Source organism: Mus musculus, chromosome 2 (genome assembly GCF_000001635.26).
Source record: "Mus musculus strain C57BL/6J chromosome 2, GRCm38.p6 C57BL/6J".
NCBI classification, from domain to species: domain Eukaryota; kingdom Metazoa; phylum Chordata; class Mammalia; order Rodentia; family Muridae; genus Mus; species Mus musculus.
Window position 1 is genome coordinate 70,212,465 of NC_000068.7, and position 21,808 is coordinate 70,234,272.

The following is a 21,808-nucleotide window of genomic DNA, read 5'->3' on the forward strand; positions in this document are numbered from 1 at the left end:
TTGGCTTAACAAATAATCTTGAAATGAGTAAGCATATTCGATTTTCTTAATCTCCCGTGTTTGTGAACTCGCTTGTGAGAAGTGTACAGAAGCTGTCTGGGGTTCCTGCCCACTCTGTTAGTCAGTTTTGTCTTCATTCACTAACTGTCTGCTTGAAAATGATGAGCTGAAAATCTTGATCTTGAAGAGTAGGACATCACTCTTCAAAATCACTAATGATTATTCAAAAACAATAATGATTATTGCTTGGTTAGAGTTGGTAAACAGATGAAGGGCAATAACTGCCCTTAGGCATAAAATGATTATTAATGTTCTATACGTATTAATTAATGCTGGAAATAAATACGGCAGCAGTCACTCCTTAACCAGCTAGCTCCCCAAATAACCACCCAGAGACCTTTTAATATTTCAAAGCTTAGGCCTTAACTGGGCAGACACTCAACTAGCTTGCCCAAGTTAACCTGACCATCTAGCCCTGTGGCTAGCTATACCTTTCAGGCCTCTCATAGCTCCTGGATAAAGGGCCTTCCTTTTCTTCCCAGAGTTCCTTTCTCTCTCCCAGGAAGTCCCACCTTCTACTTCCTGCCCTGCGAATTGGACGTCAGATTTTTATTAAAGGCAATCAGATCAGGCCTTAGGTAGGTGAGGAACTTCACATAGCATGCCTCAACACTTAGGCATTCAAAAGCGGCAGCTTGCAAGGTGAAAGAGTTCTGACTACACTTCTTATCTAGTGCCAAATGCTATACTAATTGCTCTGTTTTCCCCCAATTAGAAATGCCTTCTGCCTCCTCTCCATCAACCTAGCTCTTTCTACTTCCCTCAAGTCTGGCTTAGGTCTTGCCAGCTCCAGGAAGTCTTCCTTGACTAGAGGTTTCTAACAATATACCCCCTGACCATATTGCATGGCACACAATAGCTTTGCCATTTTTAACAAGACAGAGTATAAAGGGTTCTTCTGTGGGAGTTGGCCCAGGGCCTCATCACTGATGGGCTGATCTCAGGTTCTTCACATTGGAAAAAAAAGATTAGCATAAAAAAAAAATCTTGTCCAGGTGTCATGGTGCAGACCTGTAGTCCATGCATTCTGGAAGGTGAGGCTGGAGGGTTGACAGCTTGGAGGCTTGGGTTGTATCATGGACTTAAGAAAGAGAGAGAGAGAGAGAGAGAGAGAGAGAGAGAGAGAGAGAGAGAGAAAGAGAGAGAGAAGGATAAGAAAAGAAAACCCACATAAAAGGAAGTGGGGCTTAAGAAGATGGTTTGTGTTTGGTGAAGTTCCTGCTTGAAAGACATGAGGACCCAAGTTCGAATCCCCAGAATGGTGTAAAAATGGATACACAGCAAACATCCAGAGCTGGACCAGTGGTAGGATAGGAAAGGTTGGAGTCTGTCTAGCCAGTCAGCTCTAGGTTCACAGAGAGACCTGTTTCCAAAAATCAGATAAAGAGCAACTGAAGAAGGCACCTAAGGTTGACCTCTGACCTCCATATTCACATCCTTGTGCACACATGAACATACACATGCATATGTACACACACACACACACACACACACATAGAAAATCATGATCCTTATGGCTCTCATGTAGTCCAGGCTGACCCAGAAGTGAATATCATTCTGAAAATGACCTTGAACTTGTAATCCTCTTGTTCACCTCCCAAGGCAAGCACAGCCTTGTCCAGTGTTGTTTTCCTATTATTTGTTTTCTGCCTGGGTACATAAGCAAACACCAGTTTTCACGGTTTTCTGTTTCTCTGGTCCTTTCATCTTTCCAATTAAATTTACTATCAATGCTTGAGGATAAATATCATAATTGTTCATGCGTTAGTTTATTTCATCTAATTCTGGTGCGGCATAATAAGTATTTGCTCAGTAAATAGAATGAGACGATGCCCCGTTATCTAGTAGACAGAGCCTTTGCATCTGTGTGTCAATATCATAACAATTCCCTTTCAGACTTGTGTGCTGCCTCCATGAGAACGAGATGTGGAGGGGTGTTTGTGAATTAAGGCTACGTTCTCAAGGTCTTCTTGTCCTTCCCCTAAAAATCCTCCCTGTGCAGCTGGAGGTGGCATCGTGCTGTTTAGCATTCCTCCCAGGCACGCTCAGCTTCTCTCCTGTTGATCCCGTGGTGTGCAGTACCACCCACTCCAGTCTTACTGAGAAGACTAACTAACTCATCATCTTCCCGGATGTCTCGCCCATCACTGTAGCTTATTTGGGTCGCCACAGGAACAGACTCATGTGTTACAATCTTCCTCACCTGATTCTTTCTCTTTGATATTCATGCATTTTTCTCTTACCCACTCTGTGATTTAAAGCCAGACCCTCTCCAACACAGCAGATGATCTTGTCACTTGTTAGAAGACTTCCTTCGCCTATACATGCTAACATCGTGTGACAGATAGATATCCTACCTTTAACTGCTTCCCATTCCACTAGGGACATGATTTCTAAGGCTACCCAAAAGACTCTGTCTGCAGGCTTCTTCTGACGGCCTCCCCTGAAAGTCTGTCCCAAGGAGGAAGGTTAGAGGTACACTCTGCTCGTTTCCCATTTCACACGCCGTGGAGTTTTTCATGCTGTCACAGACTGCATTTGGCTTTGCTCCTGAGTCTGTGTGTTGAAGCCTTGGTAACAGTTACCTGGCAAGGAAAGCATGCCTATTTTATCATTTCCTTTCTTCCTCTTAAAAAACAAACAAACAACATATTTGTATGTGGTATGTGTATGCATGTGTATGTATGTGTGTGTGTGTGTGTGTATTTATGTGCATATAAAGTGCTGGCTGAGGCCAGAAGAGGATGTTAGATCCCTTGGAGCTGGAGTTATAGGCAGTGGTGAGCCATCGTATCTGCATGCTGAAATCAGATCTTGGGTTCTCTGTAAGAACAGTAATCGTTGAGCCCTTGGGTGGATCCTGGACTTACCAACACCATTCTCATTCCTTCTGAGGATCCAGATCTATCTGTCTCCATCAGCCCTCAAGGGACACATGGCTACTTTATTTTAGGGGTTTTTATGGTCCACACTTAAGTCAGAAGGGAAGAAATCACCAGGGTTACCAATCAGATAGCCCTCTTGAGTTCCTTCTTTTCTGGGCAAGCAGTGACATAAATGTGTTTTCCTTTGGCAGTAGTTACACGGACCCATGAATAAACATGCGATCCAGGGAAGATTGCTCATGGGAAGACAACAGCAATCTTTTGTGAGCCCCTGTGCCTGATTTTGTATTGTTGCTAGGAAAAATTATAGGCTATACAAACCACCCTGGACCTATAAAAGTCAAATGATTGATTTCTCCCCATGGCAAGGTGGAGGTGGTATTTATAGTCTTGCGGCCATCAGTCTGGAGATACTCTAGGCGTCGCTGGCCTTTCTAGCTGCAAGCTCCGGTTCTAGGAGCCCCCAAGGCAAGGCATCCACCAATAGACTGACGGGGGAACGGGAATGTTACAGAATATTCTTCAGGACTAGAAGGTGAGGGAAAGCCATTTTGAAGTGAAAACTAAAAGCTCCCTGTGTATCTGACAACTGGGGATTGCTGTGAAGAATTGGGCTTAAATGCTCTGTCAAAGGTGCTCAGAGGCTGCTAACTTTCCTACAGCCTGCCAAGGCTTTGGGTTGCTGCTGCCATGCTACTGAGGGACAAACCACAGCTGTTGATGGCATGGAGTGGGCAGAAGGTCATTCTGTGCTTATCCTGAGCCTCCTGTGTCAGCTGAAAGATGTTGCAGCTTCCTCCTCTGATGCAGGGCAGCTACTCGGGATAGAAAGGCAATGGTGGTTGGAGCGGTTTTCATCAGATCCCATTTCACTAGGGATTTCCGTGTGTGGAGTTGTTGTTTTCTATGGATGATAGGTCATTTAGTCCTAATGAGAAAGCCGTTCCGCTGGGGTGGCTCTAACCAATCCACTGCAGAGGGGCTCAAACAGATCCCGACTTTTACCGTTTTGCATGGACTTTCTGCTCCCCACTTTGTATAATCCTATAGCAATTCACCAGAACTACAGTGCCAGTCATCTTCAGTTCTGAGACCTTTCTGTTCTCTCAGAAAACACTAGAAGCCAGTGGCCGCACGCTTCTCTGTTGCTTGCAGGTTCCTTTCTCTCTTTGTAAGCTTCTAAATGCATCCCCCAGGCCCTCCACTCCACCGAGTTAGAGCAACTCCTATAAAAGGGTTAGTAGAGGTGATACGTCACAGTTCTATAGGTTCCTAAGATAAACTCCCTTCTCTTAAAAATGCTTTCCTAAGTAGTCTACTTTTCCAGTGTTTCAAATATTTCACAGTAAATTGAGAGTAAAAAAAGAATTGAGTTTTTAATATTTACTTACAACAGTCTAAAGTAGATTTCTGATGGTTTAACTGATTCAATTCATTGAATTTTTCTACTTTCTGATACATATTTCAAAGGAAAGAGCTGCACGGGGCTAATGATCACGTTCATTACCAAGCCTTCTTCCCTCCTCTCTCCTATATTATATTCCCAGGGACAGAGAGTGTCTAATGTTACACTTTAGAATTATTTGTTGTTTTTTTGTGAAACAGGTGTCTTATTAAAGATTTTGAAAAGCGGCCTTCGGTCACCCATCTCTTGGACCACCCATTCATTAAAGGAACTCAAGGCAAGGTTTTGTGTCTGCAAAAACAGCTGGCCAAGGTGCTCCAGGACCAGAAGCATCGAAACCCTGTTGCTAAAACCAGGTATGGTTCTCCGTGTCACTCTGATTTCTTTCTCTGGGTGTTTGTAAGGATGATATGATTGTGCTTGGGCTTGCCCCACATTTTAATCTGTAACAACCACATCCTTGCATTTTGCAGCGTTTCATTTGTGTGACTTTAATTAAGCATGTCCCGTGGACGAATAGGCAGGATTCAGAAACAAACTGCCTATTCAGACCCCTGTGACCGGTTTCTCTCAAATGGCTGAAATCTCACGGTCCTCGTGTTCAGCTGAGTAACTAACTGCAAGCTGGACAGTGGTGGCCCGTACCTTTAATCCTAGCACTCAGGAGGCAAACGAAGGCAGAGGCAGGTGGATCTTTGTGAATTCTAGGCTAGCCTGGTCTACAGGATAGCCAGGACTAAACAGAGAAACCCTGTCTCAAAAACCCAAAATAAAATAAAATAAAATGTAACTGCAAAACAGTCATGTCTGAGATTATGTGAAAAGTCTTTAATTGGCTATTGCAGAGTGGAGAGCTAACATGGACTCTACGAACAGGCCGTGGAAAGAGTGTATGTTAAATGCTCAAGACTGTTTCGATGGCCTCTGAGCCCATTCTCTACTGAATCCGTAGACTTATCTTAGTTTTATTTTCTCATGCATTTTGTTTATGCTAGCTAAAGCAGCCAGGACTCCTTCTACATGGCTCTAACCTTCTCCCCCCCACTTTTTAAAGGACATATAGTTGTTTTTTTTTTTTAAGATGCTTATTTTTAGGGTGTGGGAGCAAGTCTTTAAAACTCTATTCTGTGAGAATCTCTATGAAACAGATCTTTGATTTCTGTCCAGAGGGTGGCAGAATTTCTCTTTAAGGAAGAGAGAATGTAATTGCAGACATAGCTCCCCTACTCTGCAATTACTTGGCTTTTAAATTCTGGCCAGGATGCAGATAAGCACCAGTCCAGTATTATTAAAAGAACATCCAGAATACCGGAGGTGAGGAAGATAACACAGAGTAAATCAGGTCCGGAGATAGCCCTGTATTGTGCAGAAGCCCGTTTACAAACCAGAAAGCCAAAGCCAGACTTACCAGAGATGGAATGTCAAGGTGACTGTGTTGTGCTGATTTTTTCTCTTGTCACAGGTTTCTGCAGCAAACATTTTCCTATCGGTTCTTACTGCCATGGCTATTTCTGTGTCTGTGTCTAGCTGACAAGGCAGAGAGACCCATTCTTGTGACTTGGGGCCTTTTGAAGCAGTAGAAACTTGTGCTTGAGGCCAGGAGAACCAAAAACCCACTTTCCTTTAGTTTCTGTACATCAGCCTGCCCCACACATTCACACACACTACCAAAATGAGGACGAGATGCAAACACCCAGACATCCAGGCCCTTAAGCAGTTAAGTCAGACCCAGCTTCTCCTGTCTCTGTTAGATCAGAGAGCTGCTCTCCAGTGGCTTCGAAGCCAGTTCTCGGACTTACCAAGCACCATACTTCTGCTCATTTTTGCCTGTGCAGTTCTCCAGTCTCATTTTAAACACCTATTTCCCCCTTAGAAAATCATGACGCCGCCGTGCACGCTCAGGCCCTTGCTCTAATTACTCTTTGCCAACTCTTTTGATGTTAGACGCCTGGTAGGTGGCAAAGGCTTCTCACAGGGCCTTTGTAATCTCCAGTTTCATTCTGTACTTCATGTTCTTTTGAGCAGTCATTAAAAAAATACAACCTCACAAATACGTATCAAAATGTTGAACAGCCCCTTCCTTAGGAGGTCAGAAATAAATTCCAAAGGGAACACGGTGTAATTCACACTTCCTCTTAACAGCTAGCCAGGTGTTGGCTATATAGATGCTTTCTGAACCCACCAGGAAAAGCTCTCAGCTGTCATTTGCAGCTGACTAGCCAATCTATCGAAAGCTGTGAGTTTCCAGTGAAGGTGGAGAAAACAGAGACTAACAGAGGCGAGAGCAGGGACAGATGGGAAAATAGCCCCCTCATTTCTTTCCAACGATGCTCACATACCAGGCAGGGCAAACCAATGATTAAAACCATGGGCTCTGCCCGATTTGGGCTGTAGCTCGGCCACTTGCTGAAGAAGTCATTTAACTGTTTATTCTTCTGAACTCTCTTCTATAAGATGGGAGTTGTTTTGATTTCAGATTGAATCTACACATAAATGATTAGGATGGCTCTGCCTACCTACAGTGTTAGCCATCAATAAATGTTGGTCATAGAAAAATATCTGTGCATAGACTGTTAGAGTCCTTCACTTCTTTTTAACACTATAGTCTTAGTTAGGATTTCTTCGGCTCTGATGAAACACTCTGACCCAAACCAACTTTGGGAGGAAAGGGGTTCTCTCACTAGCACCTCATTAGCACTGTTCATTACCAAAGACAATAATGGCAGGAACGCAAAGAAGGCAGGAACCTGGAGGCAGGAGCTGATGCAGAGGCCATGGAGGGGTGCTGCGCACTGGCTTGCTCTTCATGACTTGCTCAGTCTCCTTCCTCATAGCACCTCAAACCACCAGCTCAGGGGTGGCACCACTCCTAATAGGCTGGGCCCTCCCATCTCAATCACTAATTAAGAAAATGCCCTCCAGGGTTGCCTACTGTCCAATTATATGGAGGCATTCTCTTAACTGAGGTTCCCTCCTCTCAGATGACTCTAGTTTGTGCCCAGTTGACATAAAGCTAGCCAGCACAACTCCCTTTCTTTTGCCCTTTATCTGTGAAAATCCATCTCCTTAATTATCAGAGAAGATCATTAAAATAAACAGTACGGAGGCACCAAATGTTAAAAGTATTGATTTCTATCTTTTCCTCAAAGTCAAATTTATTCATTTATTCTCTGTAGAAACATTTACTTACGTGTGTAGGTGTCAAGCCCTCAACTGAGCAGAGCAACTGCAAAGGCAAACCAGATCTGGTTCTTGATAAGATGCTAACAGTCTTTGTACCATACAAACAAGAATCAGGTAAAATAGCGGTTCTCAACCTGTGGGTCTCGACCCCTTCACCAACTCGCTATTTCCAAAAATATTTCCATTATGATTCATTACAACAGCAAAATTATGGAGTAGCAATGAAAATAATGTTATGGTTGGGGGGGTCACAACAACATGAGGAGCTGTATTAAAGGGTCACAGCATTAGAGGTTGAGAAGCACTGAGACAAGAGAAAGAGAGGCTGTGGTCGGTCTGGCCCCGCCCCGGGAAAGGGCACCTGGCTTTGGGATGCCTGGGGATGTCCAGGAAGTGGCTGAGCTAGGATTTAAACCTGCCTAGCCTGTGGCTTCACATTTTCCTGCCTGCCATATAACCACCACTGTCAGAGTCCTGAGAGGCTTCATCCAGCAACAGATGGAAACAGATGCAGAAACTCACAGCCAAACATCAGGCAGAGCTCAAGGAGTCTTGTGCAAGAGTAGGGGATAGACTTGGACAAACTAGAGGGGTCAAGGGCACCCTATTACCCTGGCCCAAGAGAGCTTACAGAAACTGAATCACCAACCAAAGAGCATGCAGGAATTGGATCTAGGCTCCCTATACATTTATAGCAGATGTACAGCTTGGTCTTCATGTGAGTCCCCTAACAATCGGAGTAGAGGCTGTCTCTGACTCTGTTGCTTGCCATTGGATCCCTTCCCCCTAGATGGGCTGCCTGGTTGGGTTTCAGTAGGAGAGGACACACTTAGTCCTACTGAGACTGGATGTCCCAGGGTGGAACAGTACCTAGGTGAGCTTTCCTTCTCTGAGGAGAGGGTTATAGAGGGAGGGATTTGTAAAGGTGGGACTGGGAGGAGAGGGGCACAGGGGCCTACAATTGGGATATAAAGCGAATAGATAAATAATAAATTTTTTAAAAAGATAGGGAAGGCTTGAAAAGATGAAGGGTAGGGATTATATGTAGAGGAGACATTAAAGATAGAAGTGGGAGTTATAGTGGAGTTATAGAAGAGAAATGAATCAAGGATCTAAAAGATGATTGGTTGGTCTTAGAACAAACCTCAATGCTAGAAAGACACATACAGGTGAGATTAGAATATTCCAAAAATCTGAAGGAAAAGGAGGTAATGTGAGAAAACTCATGTTGAATGGCCTTTAGCTTTCCAAAAACTACTAAGGTATCAGGGTGGGTAGTGGTGTTCGGTCCAGGGAGATGCTAAGCCTTTGGAAGTGTCACTGTGAGGAATGTTATTCAAATATAGCTATGACTTTTCAGAAGTACAGAAGACCCAGGGACAGGGTGACTCACTGATACTCCAGTGCCGTGAAGTGGTTAGTAGAGACGCAGAGAACCGCACAGCACGAGAGGCTCCCAGCAAGAGGGCTGTCTCCACCATTCCTTTGGCCATCTGTAAACTCTAGTTACTCTTGACCACAAAGTGTAGGACAGAGAAAGCAGATTTGGAGGTCTGACAGTGGCTTAGTAACTCGGAGGCTGCGTCTAGTGAGGGGCTGGTTGTTGGCGTGAAGAAGAAACACAGGTTCGGTGGAGTATGGAGAACAAAGGGGGCGGGGTGGGGGGGAGGGGCGACTGAGGTCCTGGGAGCGTCGGAGAGGACCTTAGAAACAAGACAGAGCTGTGCTCATGGAAAACTTCAGTGAGATAGAAATTCACGTTTTCTTTTAACGTACTGACAAGTTGTGGATCCCTCAAGTAAGAGTAAGAAGAGGTAACAGTAAGAAGGGAAAGCAAAAGGACCCAGGTGCTGAAGAGGAGGAGGACAGGGAGGAGGAGGAGGAGGAGGAGGACAGGGAGGAGGAGGAGGAGGAGGACAGGGAGGAGGAGGAGGAGGAGGACAGGGAGGAGGAGGAGGAGGAGGACAGGGAGGAGGAGGAGGAGGAGGAGGAAGAGGAGGAGGAGGAGGAGGAGGAGGAGGCAGAGGAGGAGGTAGGGGTGTGTGAGTGAGCATAGAGGAGAACGATAAGGGAGAGCAGAGGTAGGAAAGGCAGAACTGAGCAGAAGGAACCACCTTCCCTGCCACTGTGATCAAGGGCTGTTAAGTTTAAGCCTCTGGCTGACACAGGCAGCAGCCTCCCTCTCTCTTAGTTGAGTCTGTAATTCTTACTGCTATGGGGATATGACAGGCACCCTACCGAGATGCTGCCTAGGAACCTATAATCCTCTCTTCCGAAGCCTGGAGACACTAAGCAGTCAGGGATTAAAGATAACACATTCCATATGGTGAACACTCATTAACGAAAGGACCAAACTTGTGCCCCTTCCCCTACTTCTCAGATACTCACCCGACTATGAGCGGGTACTTTGGGCTACTCATCGGTTACATGATACGGGGCCTTCTCTGAAACCTATAAGAAGAGAACTTTGCATTGTGGGCCTGAATTCTTCTCAGAGCCCCCATCATGCATGTGGTGTTACCAACTCTAGTAAGTCTCTCTTATTCCAAAGGAACAATCTGCCTCAGTATTCCTCTCCCCTCCCCCACCCCCCAAGACAGGGTTTCTCTGTATAGCCCTGGCTGTGCTGGAACTCACTCACTCTGTAGACCAGGTTGACAGTATCCCTCTTGAATAGCAACAATCCCCAAAATCCTTAACAGAAGGTAGTGCTACATCAAGATTCCATAAGAAAGCTGTCATCTTCTTTATAACGAGCAGATAGGACCAGCATTCAAATGCCTAGGAACAAGGCTAGGCACCAGGGGGGCGTGGTTATCATTGGTTACAGTGCAGCAGAAAGCCCACCATGTCTGGAGGGGGGCTTGAGATGTGAGGTCCCTCTTAGCTCTCGTGGGTATAATTCTTCTGAATGCAACAGCTATATGGGAAACCAGAGCCTGAGGCAACCTTTTTCACTTATATACCCGGATCTATACCCACTTAACCTTAGGATTATACCTGTGTGGTCCTTTGGCGATCCATAGGCAGAAGGAACGCTGCTATTGAGATTCAGTCAGTATCATTCCGTGATGTTGATGATTGCGTGTGTAATATATATATTACCTCAATAATTTCCCAATAACTTATAGTTTTGTCATGGCATATGTCTGATTTAGGCATGACAGTTAAGAATCTAAGATGTATACTCCCTTAAAGGAGGTAAGAATTTCTCTGCATTTGTAGATAACAGTTTAAGGCTACAGTGTCTCTTGTCAGAGAAACTTTCAAACAATTTAACTTCTTGACCACACCAGCTCCTATTTCCCTGACCTTCAAAATGTTTTCTTTCCCAAACCCATTTTGCAAATCCATGAATTTATTGCTATCACCCGGTATGTGGCCTACCCGTTAAAGATCAGTGTGGTAGACTTGAAACTGTGCGTTTTACCACTCCACAAGAGTCATTAGGAGAGAGGATCACGGTCTGGGATGTGATGGAGGCAGGGAAGGCCCTGGGTGGCTGCACTATGACCATGAACTCAGCTGCGAGCCTCAGGAAAGTGACAAGTTCTAGTGTGTTCTGCCCCTGCAGGTGGCTAGGGCCTGCTGAGATGACAAATGTTAGATCATCAAAAGCCAAAGGTCTACTCTAAGTATTATTTGCTAGGAGAATTTAGTAACAGTTATTTTCTTCTCCCTGTTATGTTATGCTTAATGGCTTTCGGAGTCTGCCCTTGTGCTTTGCCCAAGGCTAATTAAAACAACGACTTCAGTCTCTCTGACTCCTTTTCAACCTGCAGTGGTGACCTTTAAAAACAGATTTCTCACTGCTCACCTGCCAGGATTCCCCGAGGCAGCCTAGCTCTCCCCTAGCTCTTTTACTTGCAAACACAAGTGGGCGCATACACACTCAGTGTCCTACATGCCCACGGGCTCCTGGCGCTCCAGTAAATGAAAACCTTCCGAATGATCACTAAAGTGCTAAGGTTGTTGCCCACATTAGAAGTTAAACGTCTTCCTATCTCCCCAACCGAGAAGGAATAAATCTGTACCTTGATATAATTCATATCACTCCCCCATGCCCCACACCCCACACTCCACACCCCATGCCCCATACCCTACACCACCATCCCCACACCCACACACCCATACCCCACACCCCACACACCCCACACCCTCACACTCCACACCCCACATACCTTCCCCCATCCCCCTATACCCCGATGCCCCCACACTTGCACACTGTGCCTCACTGTGTGAACAAACCCATATTTAATTTCCTGCTTTTGTCCCTGATTTTTGTTGCTGTCTGGAGAAGTATCAAATACTGCTTAATACAATTGATAACACAATGCCAGTTTTTTAGGCCAAGCCTGCATTGGTCAAAAATGGGCAATCACTATCACAATTTCTGCTTGGTTTTCTATTTTTTAAGTTTGTATTTGATTGAGAGCTTTAACCTTATGTTATAGGTCAACATCTAGTTCAGGGAGCCATTGGCTCTGAACTCAACTGGTATCTACTCTACAGTTGACTCACGACAGAGGCAATAGAATAGAGTCCCATGGGTAACCTGCAGGGGTTTGTCTCCTACTGGTTCTGTTATTGTATGGTTAAGGTCAGATGGAATGGTCCATTTTCTTTGACCCCGAATCAGAATCAGAACATACACTGAAACAGAAGTGATCTGGACGGAGGGTTTGACAGCACAGGCGGGTGCTGTAACTATAGCCTCACTTTTGAGCAATGCTTTCCTTACTGTTTGGAGCCACTGATTAGGGTCATAAGGGAGTGGGCTCTGTCTACAGCTATAGAGGCCTTGGACCATTGCATCTGAGCCTGGGTCCTCTTCCTCATCTCCCTTCTTTCTTATCCCTGAATCTGCGCTCTCTCCATCCCTAACAAATATCCTCACCTCCTTTAAGCATGGCATCTGATAGACAGACATGTTTGATTTTCTTTCACCCTTCCTTTAGCACCTTGGGAGGGAAGGAAGGATTATATTCTGGGAATGGAGGAACAGGGGCAGAAATAATCTTCATGATGGTTCTTCCAGAGGACAACTGTCTAAAGACTGTCACACAGAGCAGAGTAGCTCTCAGTGGTGAATGGCATGTGAATGCGTATCGGGTAAGAGAGTCACATTCTTGGGTCATGATTTAAGAGTGCTTCCTTCTATCATTAACACGAGGATAGGACCATATCCAAGTCCGCTGAGTGGGGCTCCTGAACCTGTATGCTCCCCTCTATGCCAAGTCTCTGCTTGAAGACAGGAAGCTAATGGGTTATGGATGGACTTTGGAGGGAAATCACACACAGGACTAACCTGTCACTGAGATGGGGCTATTAAAGAGCATCACCCCCAAATTGCTTCACTGTAACACGGGCAAAGAGAGTAAACTCTAGTCTGAACCGCTTGGATGTTCTCAAAGTCCTCTTCCAACCTATGACCTGGTTAACAACAGTCTAGAAAATGTCTGCCATTGGCTCCACGCAGGCCCACATTTCAACCTTACTACCATCAACTTCATCACAGGTTCCTGAAACCTAAAGTCACCTGACCCTGCATCTTCTACGGCATCCAATCCAAACCCAGGCCACACAACTTTCTTTCCCTCTTAGCTTCAAACCTCAAACTCTATCTGCCTCATACACACAAGCAGGGAATATAGAAAAGGCAGTATAGACTTTGATGGGAAGACATTCTCTACTTTACCCCAGAGCACTCCTCTTAGTGGACAGTTTAGTTACAGCCATCACTCTATGCACACAGCACTCAGAGCACCCTGTGCATGAACTCATGTGTTCATTCGGAACATACAGTATTTCTGGATGTTTATATGTACACAATGTATGTTAAAATAGAAGTAGTAGACAACATACTTTGATAAGAACAAAACAAATCTACATAGTACTATATACCTTTATTTAATAAAATGTCTTTTACTGTTACCCAGTCACTTATATATATCTATTTATCTAAGCTTTGGAATATTCAACCCTGCTGGGGACCCTGCAAGTGTCACGGCTGGCAGGAGATGATCTACACTAGATGAAGAATGAAACCCTAGTCAGCACCACTTAGCAGGCACTGGGGCAGATTTCCAGAGTCTGGTTTATTTCTCTGACACCTTTAAGCACAGTAAAACTTTGGGAAGAGGTTTCCAAATGGTCCTCATCACAACAAAATGCTAGGTGTAGCTACGTGGAAACGCCCGGGCAAAGTAGCAAAGCACCCGAGACCTGTACAACAAGGATCAGTTTGACTGACTGACCAACAGTGCTCAGGGTAAAGGCCTAAGGGACGGAATTTGTAATAAGCATAAGGATAGGCTCTATTGATGGAGGATGCAAAGTCCATGGGATGCTTTCATAAGGATGGGTTCTAGTTACCAAGAAACTAAGCTCAGGATAGAGGCCTGGATAATGCTCAGGATATTTGGGGCATTCAGGAAGGCTGGCTCCTTAGAACAGTAAAACGATGACAGGCTGTTAAGACATCTGCTCCAGCCTTCTTGAGTGGCCAGGCATTGTCTTTCTCTGGGGAACATAGGCCCATGTGTTTAACAAGTGTGGTTCCTCCAATGCTTTCTCTAAGCTGTGCCTTCTACACAACCCAAGTATCTTTCTGTTTGTTTGTTTATTTGTTTGTTTGGTGTTCTGTCTGTATAGCCCTGGTTGTCCTGAATCTCACTCTGCAGAACAGGCTGGCCTCAAACTTACAGAGATCCACCTGCCTCTTCCTTGAAAGTGCTGGGATTGAAGGTGTGGACCACAACTGCCCAGCCAAATCCAAGTATTTTAAAGTTGAATATCTGTAATTGTTATAGTTAGACAAAGAATTGGCTGGCAAAAAAATGTTAGCAGTTGCTATTCTTAAATTACGACACTAGGTGGCGCATGTGAGTTTTAGATAATCTGAGTTTGTAGTTACCTGTGAGAACAAGCTACTTGACTCAGAAAACAGAAAAATAAAATTGAACCAAGTTTAATTTTGTTGATTTTAACTAAAAGTAGAGAAAGATAACACTTTTATAAGTTTATCTAATGTCTAATGATTGTGTAAAAGGGATAAGCGTTAGGGTTAGGGGTTTTTAACTCTCCAAACCCCACAGGAGGAAAATGAAGCAGGCATCCTTTGCAGTGTGTTGTGTGTTCATATAGGTGAGTGTTCATATGTAAGTGAGCATATGTGTGAATGTGTATGCATGTGTACGTGCACATATGTGCAAGTGTGTGCAAGTGTGTGTGTGTGTATGTGTGTGGCTGAACTAGTGAACTGGTCTTTATATGAGTGAGAATATCTTATATCAACACCAACTTCTAGATTCCCAACCACAGTCTCCAGCAAGTACCAGCTCTAAGGATTGGATTGCCCGTTAGCAGGAGAGGAAATCACACTGTGCTAATAACTATATCTTTTCCAATTCATTGTGTTTAAATCCTTGTGGGAAGATTTTGATGAGATTCAAGCTCGTTGGCATGATTCTTGGAGTTTAGGTGTATGAGACAGACAGACAGATAACTTAGGTGTATGAGACAGACAGACAGACAGACAGACATATATACTCCCATAGACAATCTGCTTGTGGACTTGGGAAATGCCAACTTGGATCCTGATAGTGCCAAACTGTGCCCATGCACACGGAGAATCAACTTTATGCTGGCGCCTCTTTGTTTCTGAGGTTGCAGCTGAGTGCTCTTATCTGGAACTGTCTGCAAAAGCACCATCTAGAGTGAAGGACATCCCTCCTGGAATGTTTGTAACCCCAGCAATCAGGAGATAGAAGCGGGAGGACCACAGTGTGATATCATCTTCCCTTAATATAGTGAGTTCTAAGTGGTCAGCCTGGGATACAGGAAACCTTATAAAAACATGGACCCCATATTCTGGCTATGATTCATTCCAGAAATGCAGGTATAGCTCAACATATAAAAATCTATCAATGTAATTTACTATATAAACAAACTGAAAAAAAAACCAAACCTCACAATCATGTCATTAGATGCTGAACAAGCCTTTGACAAAATCCAACAGCCCTTTATGACTAAAGTCCTGGAGAGATCAGAGGTATAAGGCACATACTTAAACATAATGAAGGGAATATACAGCAAGCTGACAGCCAACATCAAATTAAATGGAGAGAAACTTAAAGAAAAAAAATCAGGGACTTGTCCATTCTTTCCCTGTCTCTCTAATATAGCACTTGAAGTTCTAGCCAGAGCATTAAAACAACAAAAGGAGATCAAGGGGATACAAATTGGAAAGGAAGATGTCAAGTGTTGCTATGTGCAGATGATATGATAGTATACATAAGCAATCCTAAAAAAAATTCTAGCAGGGAATTCCTAGAGCTTATAAACAGCTTATGCAGCAAAGTGGCTACATACAAAATTAACCCCCCAAATTAGTAGCCCTCATACATACAAATGATAAATGGGCTGAGAAAGAAATCAGGGAAACAATACCTTTCCCAATAGCCACAAATAATAAAATATCTTGGAGTAACTCTAACCAAGCAAGTGAAATATCTGTATGACAAGAACTTCAAGTCTTTGAAGACAGTAATTGAAGAAGATATCACAAGATGGAAAGACCTCCCATGCTCATGAACCAGTAGGATTAACATAGTAAAATGGCCAGCTTACCAAAAGCAATCTACAGATTCAATATAATTCCCGTTGAAATTCCAACACAATTCTTTACAGCCCTAGAAAGAACAATCCTCAGATTCATATAGAAAAACAAAATACCCAGGATAGCTAAAACAATCCTGTATATATAAAAAAAAAAAAAAAAGATCTTCCGGAGGTAATCACCATCTGTATTGCTTGTACTCCAGAGAAATAGTAATAAAAACCTCACGGTAATGACATAAAAACAGACAGATTGATCAACAGAATAGAACAAAAGACTTAGTAGTAAATCCACACACTTATGGACACTTTATTTTTAACAAAGAGGCCAAAATTATACAACAGAAAAGAGAAAGCATCTTCAGCAAATGGTACTGGTCTAATTGGTTGTCTGCATGTAGAAGAATTCAAATAGATCCTTATCTATCACCCTGCACAAAACTCAAGTCCAAATGGATCAAAGACCTCAACATAAAACCAGAATCACTAAGTCTGATAGAAGAGAAAGTCAGGAATAGCCTTGAAGACTTCCTGAACTGAACATCAATCATGCAGGCACTAAGATCAACAATTAATAAATGATCTCACGAAACTGAAAACCTTCTGCAAGGCAAAGGATACCATCAAAGGGAGAAAATGGCAGCCTACAGAATGGGAAAAGACTTTTACCAACTTCACAGCTGACAGAGGGTTGATATCCAAAATATATAAAGAACTCAAGAAACTAGACATAAACAAACCAAATAACCTAATTAAAAAAAACAAAGAGTACAGATCTAAACAGAGAATTCTCAACAGAGGAATCTCTAATGGCTGAGAATCACTTAAAGAAATGTTCAACATCCTTAGCTATCAGGGAAATATAAAGCAAAATGACTCTGAGATTCCATCTTATACTGACCAGAATTGCTAAGATAAAAATCTCAAGCAACATATTATTCTGTTGAGAATGTGGAGCAAGGGGAACCTGACTCCATTGCTGGTGGGAGTGAAAACTTACACATAAAGCCACTTTGAAAATCAATTTGGTGTTTTCTCAGAACATTGGGAATCAAGATGTAGCCATACCACTCTTGAGAATATACCCAGAAGACGTTCCACCATACCACAAGAATGTTCATAACAGCTTTATTCATAATAGTTAGAAACTGGAAACAACCTAGATGTCCCTTGACTGAAGAATGAATAAAAAATATGTGCTACATTTGCACACGGAGTATTACTCAGGTATTGAAAACAATTACATCATAAAATTTGCAGACAAATTGATGGAACTCAGAAGGATCATCCCGAGTGAGGTAACCCAGATCCAGAGAGACAAACATGATAAGTACTCACTTATAAGTGGATATTACCCATAAAGTAAAGGATAGCCATGCTACAATCCACAGACTCAAAGAAGCTAAGTAGCAAGAAAGGCTCAAGGGGAGGTATGCATGAATATCACTGAGAAAGAGAAATGCAGTAGATGGGGTGAAGGTTGGCTGGGAGAATGGAAAGAGGAAGAATGGGGTGTGGGACAGAGGGAGAAAGTGCTACAAGAGACAACTGAAATGGGGGTGAGTGGGCATTTCTTGGATGAGCTAGAAGCCAAGGACAGTGGAAACTCCCAGGATTCTAAGAGAGTGAACCTAGCTAAGACTCTTAGCAATAGGGGATACGGAGTCTGAACTGGTCATCTCTTGTAGCCAGATAAGACTACCAATGAAGGGGTTGGGATACTAACCCAGACACAAAGTCTTTGATCTACAATTTGTTATGCCTGCAAGATGTGCAGAGGGTAAAGATGCAGCATGAATTGAAAGAGTGGCCAACCAAAGACTGGTCCAGTTTGAGATCCATGCCATGAGAGGGAGTCCACCCCTTACACTATTCATGAGATTCTGCTATACTTACAGACAGGAGCCTAGCATAACTGTCATCAGAGTGGCTTTGCCTAGCTACTGATGGAAACAGATGCAGAGACCCACAGCCAAACATTAGACAGCACTTGGGGAATCCTGCAGAAGAAAGGGAGGGATTATAGGAGCCAGAGGGGTCAAGGCACCACAAGAAAACCCACAAAATCAACCAACCTGAGCTCATAAGGGCCCACAGAGACTGAACCACCAACCAGGAACCTGCATGGGACTGACCCAGGCCCGCTACACGTATGCGACTGCTGTAGTTGGTCTTCAAGTAGGACTTGTAGCAGTGGGAGCAGGGTCTGTCTCTGACTGTTGCCTGCCTTTGGGACCCTTTCCCCTTACTGGGCTGCCTCATCTAGCCTTAGTTAGAGAGGATGTACCTAGTCTTACTGCAACTTGATAAGCCAGAGCTGGTTGATATCCAGGGGAGGCCTCCGCTTTCTGAAGCAAGCAGGAGAAGTGGATGGGGGCAGAGAGGGGAAGGAGGGAGAAGGACTAAGAGGAAGGATGGAGGGAAACTTTGGTCAGGATGTAAAGTAAATAAATTCAAACAAACAAAAAAGTAACCAAATAACAAAACAAACTGTACTCTGGAATACCAAAGTGTGTGGGGAGGGTTATTTATTGTAATTCAAGTTTGGGGGATACATGGTAAGCAATGTCCCACAATATGAAGTTATGAGTCGGAAAAGATGGAGCAGCAGGTAAAAACACTTGCCATAGAAGTTCAGTGACACACATTCAATCCCTAAGACCCAGGTGGAAGAAGATAACTGACTCCTGGAAATTGTCTTCTGACTTCCACGGGTGCGTGTGGACACACAAGAGTGCACACGCATATAAATAAATGTTAACGAAACAAAATAGAGGATACTGAATTAGAGCAAGACACATTGGCTAAGTAAAACTCCCAGAATATTATTTTTATAATTAAATATGTATAACCCATATGTTACCCATTGATGCATGTATGTACGTGGCCAACATTTAGGAACAGGCTGAGAGGATGTCCCCAGTGTGAGGACATGAGTAGTCACCTCAGGAGAGAAGTTCTTTAGGAGAAAGGTCTCAAAGGAAATTTTGAAAAATGAACAAGGCAAATGCAAACCATGACCGACTCTTTGGTATTTATATAATTCTTTGAAAGTTTCTATGGTTTGAAAAAATATATCAGAAAGTCTGGGTGGTGTCAGACAGGGCCAGGGGACATTCATTACCAGAAGAGAGGCACCGTGACTGTGACTTGGTAGAAAGTCTATGCTTCAACAGGGTATAGACTGCTCTAAATCATAGTTCTCAACCTTCCTAATGGTGTAGCCCTTACTGCAGTTCTCTCCATTGTGCTTACCCCAACCATAACATTTTTCCTTTGCTAGTGCATAACTGTGATTTTGCTGCTATTATGAGTATAGTAACGTCAACATCTGTAATGCAGGCTATCTGATATGTGACCCCTCCCCAAGGGGGTCTCTACTCACAGAGAGTCCTAGCTGTGTAGTCTTAGGATTTTCATTCCTTCTTATGAAACATTGCAGTCAGGTAGACAGTGACCTTGTGCCACACAAAGCAGAAAATAAAAGTGTAGACGATACCTCCTAGAAGTGTGGTAGCTGGAATTTAGGGAACGCAAATGTATGTTTGCTGGGTCCAGCTGGTAAAGTTCTTCACTGTGAGGGAAGAGCTTAAGACTCCCCTTCCCCTGGAGCCTCCACACACAGAGCCCAGATGCCTGGGCTGGCTTTGCTTTCACTGTTCCTGAGGCTGCTGGGTGTGTCACGTGCTGAGTTCTCAAGTGAGCTGCCCTTGAATCACCTGCCTTCTGCTGCTGTGGTCACTGGCATGGTGTTGATGTTCTCTTCATGGTTCCAGGCATGAAAGGATGCATACTGGAAGACCCCATCGAGTAGAGGATGCCGGCAAGTGCTGCCTTGAGGATGACCTGGTCAATCTCGAGGTCCTGGACGAGGTACTGGATGCTTGGTAGACAGCTCTCATGGAGAGTTTCACATCTAGAGATCCTGGATGAGGTACTAAATGCTTAGTAGACAGCTCTCATGGAGAGCTTCACACAGGTGACCTGGCCCTTCTCTGATTGATCACAGTTTTCTAAAGTCATTCAAAACTTTAATTGCTTGGTTAGCTATGGCGTGATAGCTATGACTATGATCAGAGCTCTGTGTGCTCATTTAAAGTTTTGGAATGACGGAAGAGTTTAGTAAAGCCCCTTATTTCACAGGCCTGACCAGTGAAGCCCATTTCCTATCTAATAAAAAATATTGTACTTTACCCTGAAAACCGGTGTTTGTTCTTCATAAAGAGACATTTCATTTATAGAGGCAGTGGAGTAAACATAGTTCAGATGTCAAAGCTGAGAACTAGGAGAAGTCCTCGTTCAGAATATTCGCCTTTGCTTGAGCTGAGCCTCCATCTGTGGGTTCTCATCCCGGGCAACCCCAGCATCAACACCTCAATCACTAACTGTATCACCACAGTGTTCAATTCTGTATTCCTGCAACCCAGGAACAAGTGTTGCTTTTGAGAAATGAAATTCCTAGGGCTGCAAGACAGCTCAGCTGTGAATAGCCTGAGCAATTGCTACTCTTCCAGGGGGACACAAGTTTGACTTCAAGAACCTGGGGAATCTGTCCACACACAGTTAAATCTCATTATAAGTAGAACCTTCCAATTGAACAGAGAGTGCCCCCACCAACCCAGCACCCAGGAACAACTCAAATCGGCATTGACTCCCCCTACGCCTGTCAGCAACTCTTCTTTCAGCACATTCTTATCACTGAGCCTTTCCAGGCACCTGCCACCATTTGAGAGATTTAGAATCGTTAAGACTCTGTTAAGATCTGAATGGGCTGCCTTAATCTTTTAGACAAATATTAGTATAAGAAGCTCATTGCGGCTTTCAGCGTCTCTGCCTTGATTGGCCATGTTACTCTCAACGCTGTTTCTTCTCTTCTTAGGACACGATTATCTACTGGCTGCAGAAGCGGTATGCAGATGCACTGATCTACACCTATGTTGGAGACATTCTAATTGCCTTAAACCCCTTCCAGAATCTAAGTATATACTCTCCACAGGTATGAGGACCAGTTTAAAAGCATTTTGTTCCTTCATGAGTGATTAAAAAAAAATTACAAGGCCAGGTCTGGAAGTGTAGTTCACTGGGAGAGTAATTGCTTAGCATGCACATGGTCCCAGGCTCAAACCCACACACTGGGGGAAAAAAATCAAACATGCAAATAAAACGAAGCGACATTAAAACCATGAAACCCCTCTCCTGCCATGGGACTGATATCTGAAAGTGTAGACAATAATTTAACATAGGTGAGATTTTTTTTTTGGGGGGGGTGTTTTCAAGACAGGGTTTCTCTGTAGCCCTGGCTGTTCTGGAACTCACTTTGTAGACCAGGCTGATCTCGAACTCAGAAATCCGCCTGCCTCTGCCTCCCAAGTGCTGGGATTAAAGGCGTGAGCCACCACGCTTGGCCATAGGTGGGATATTTATCTTTAGGGAGAAACTTCTCAAAGCAAAGAGCAACAGTGAAAGTTAACATGCTTGCTACATGCCAAACACTGGGTCTGATCATCCTATGAGACAGAAAAGCTATGACTATTCAGTAGACGATGAGACAGAGCAGAGCAGTTAGTGCCCCTTGTCCAAGCTTGTGTAGCCAGAAATGGAAAACAGGGGTCAGAACATAGGCCCACAGACTCCGAGCCTTCCAGCAGCAGCGTGT

The 21,808-nt window shown here is 43.9% G+C and overlaps 1 protein-coding gene across 12 annotated transcripts in view; it reads left to right on the forward strand.

Annotated features, from left to right (window-relative positions):
* The window catches only part of Myo3b (myosin IIIB), a 390,070-nt gene that overhangs the window by 173,339 nt on the left and 194,923 nt on the right, over nucleotides 1–21,808 (forward strand). For all 12 annotated transcript variants that reach the window (NM_177376.4, XM_017319039.1, XM_006499745.4 and 9 more), the window contains 3 exons: nucleotides 4,551–4,706; nucleotides 19,929–20,025; nucleotides 21,032–21,148. In NM_177376.4, coding sequence (NP_796350.2) covers nucleotides 4,551–4,706; nucleotides 19,929–20,025; nucleotides 21,032–21,148 — 370 coding nt within the window. The remainder of the gene's footprint in view (nucleotides 1–4,550; nucleotides 4,707–19,928; nucleotides 20,026–21,031; nucleotides 21,149–21,808) is intronic.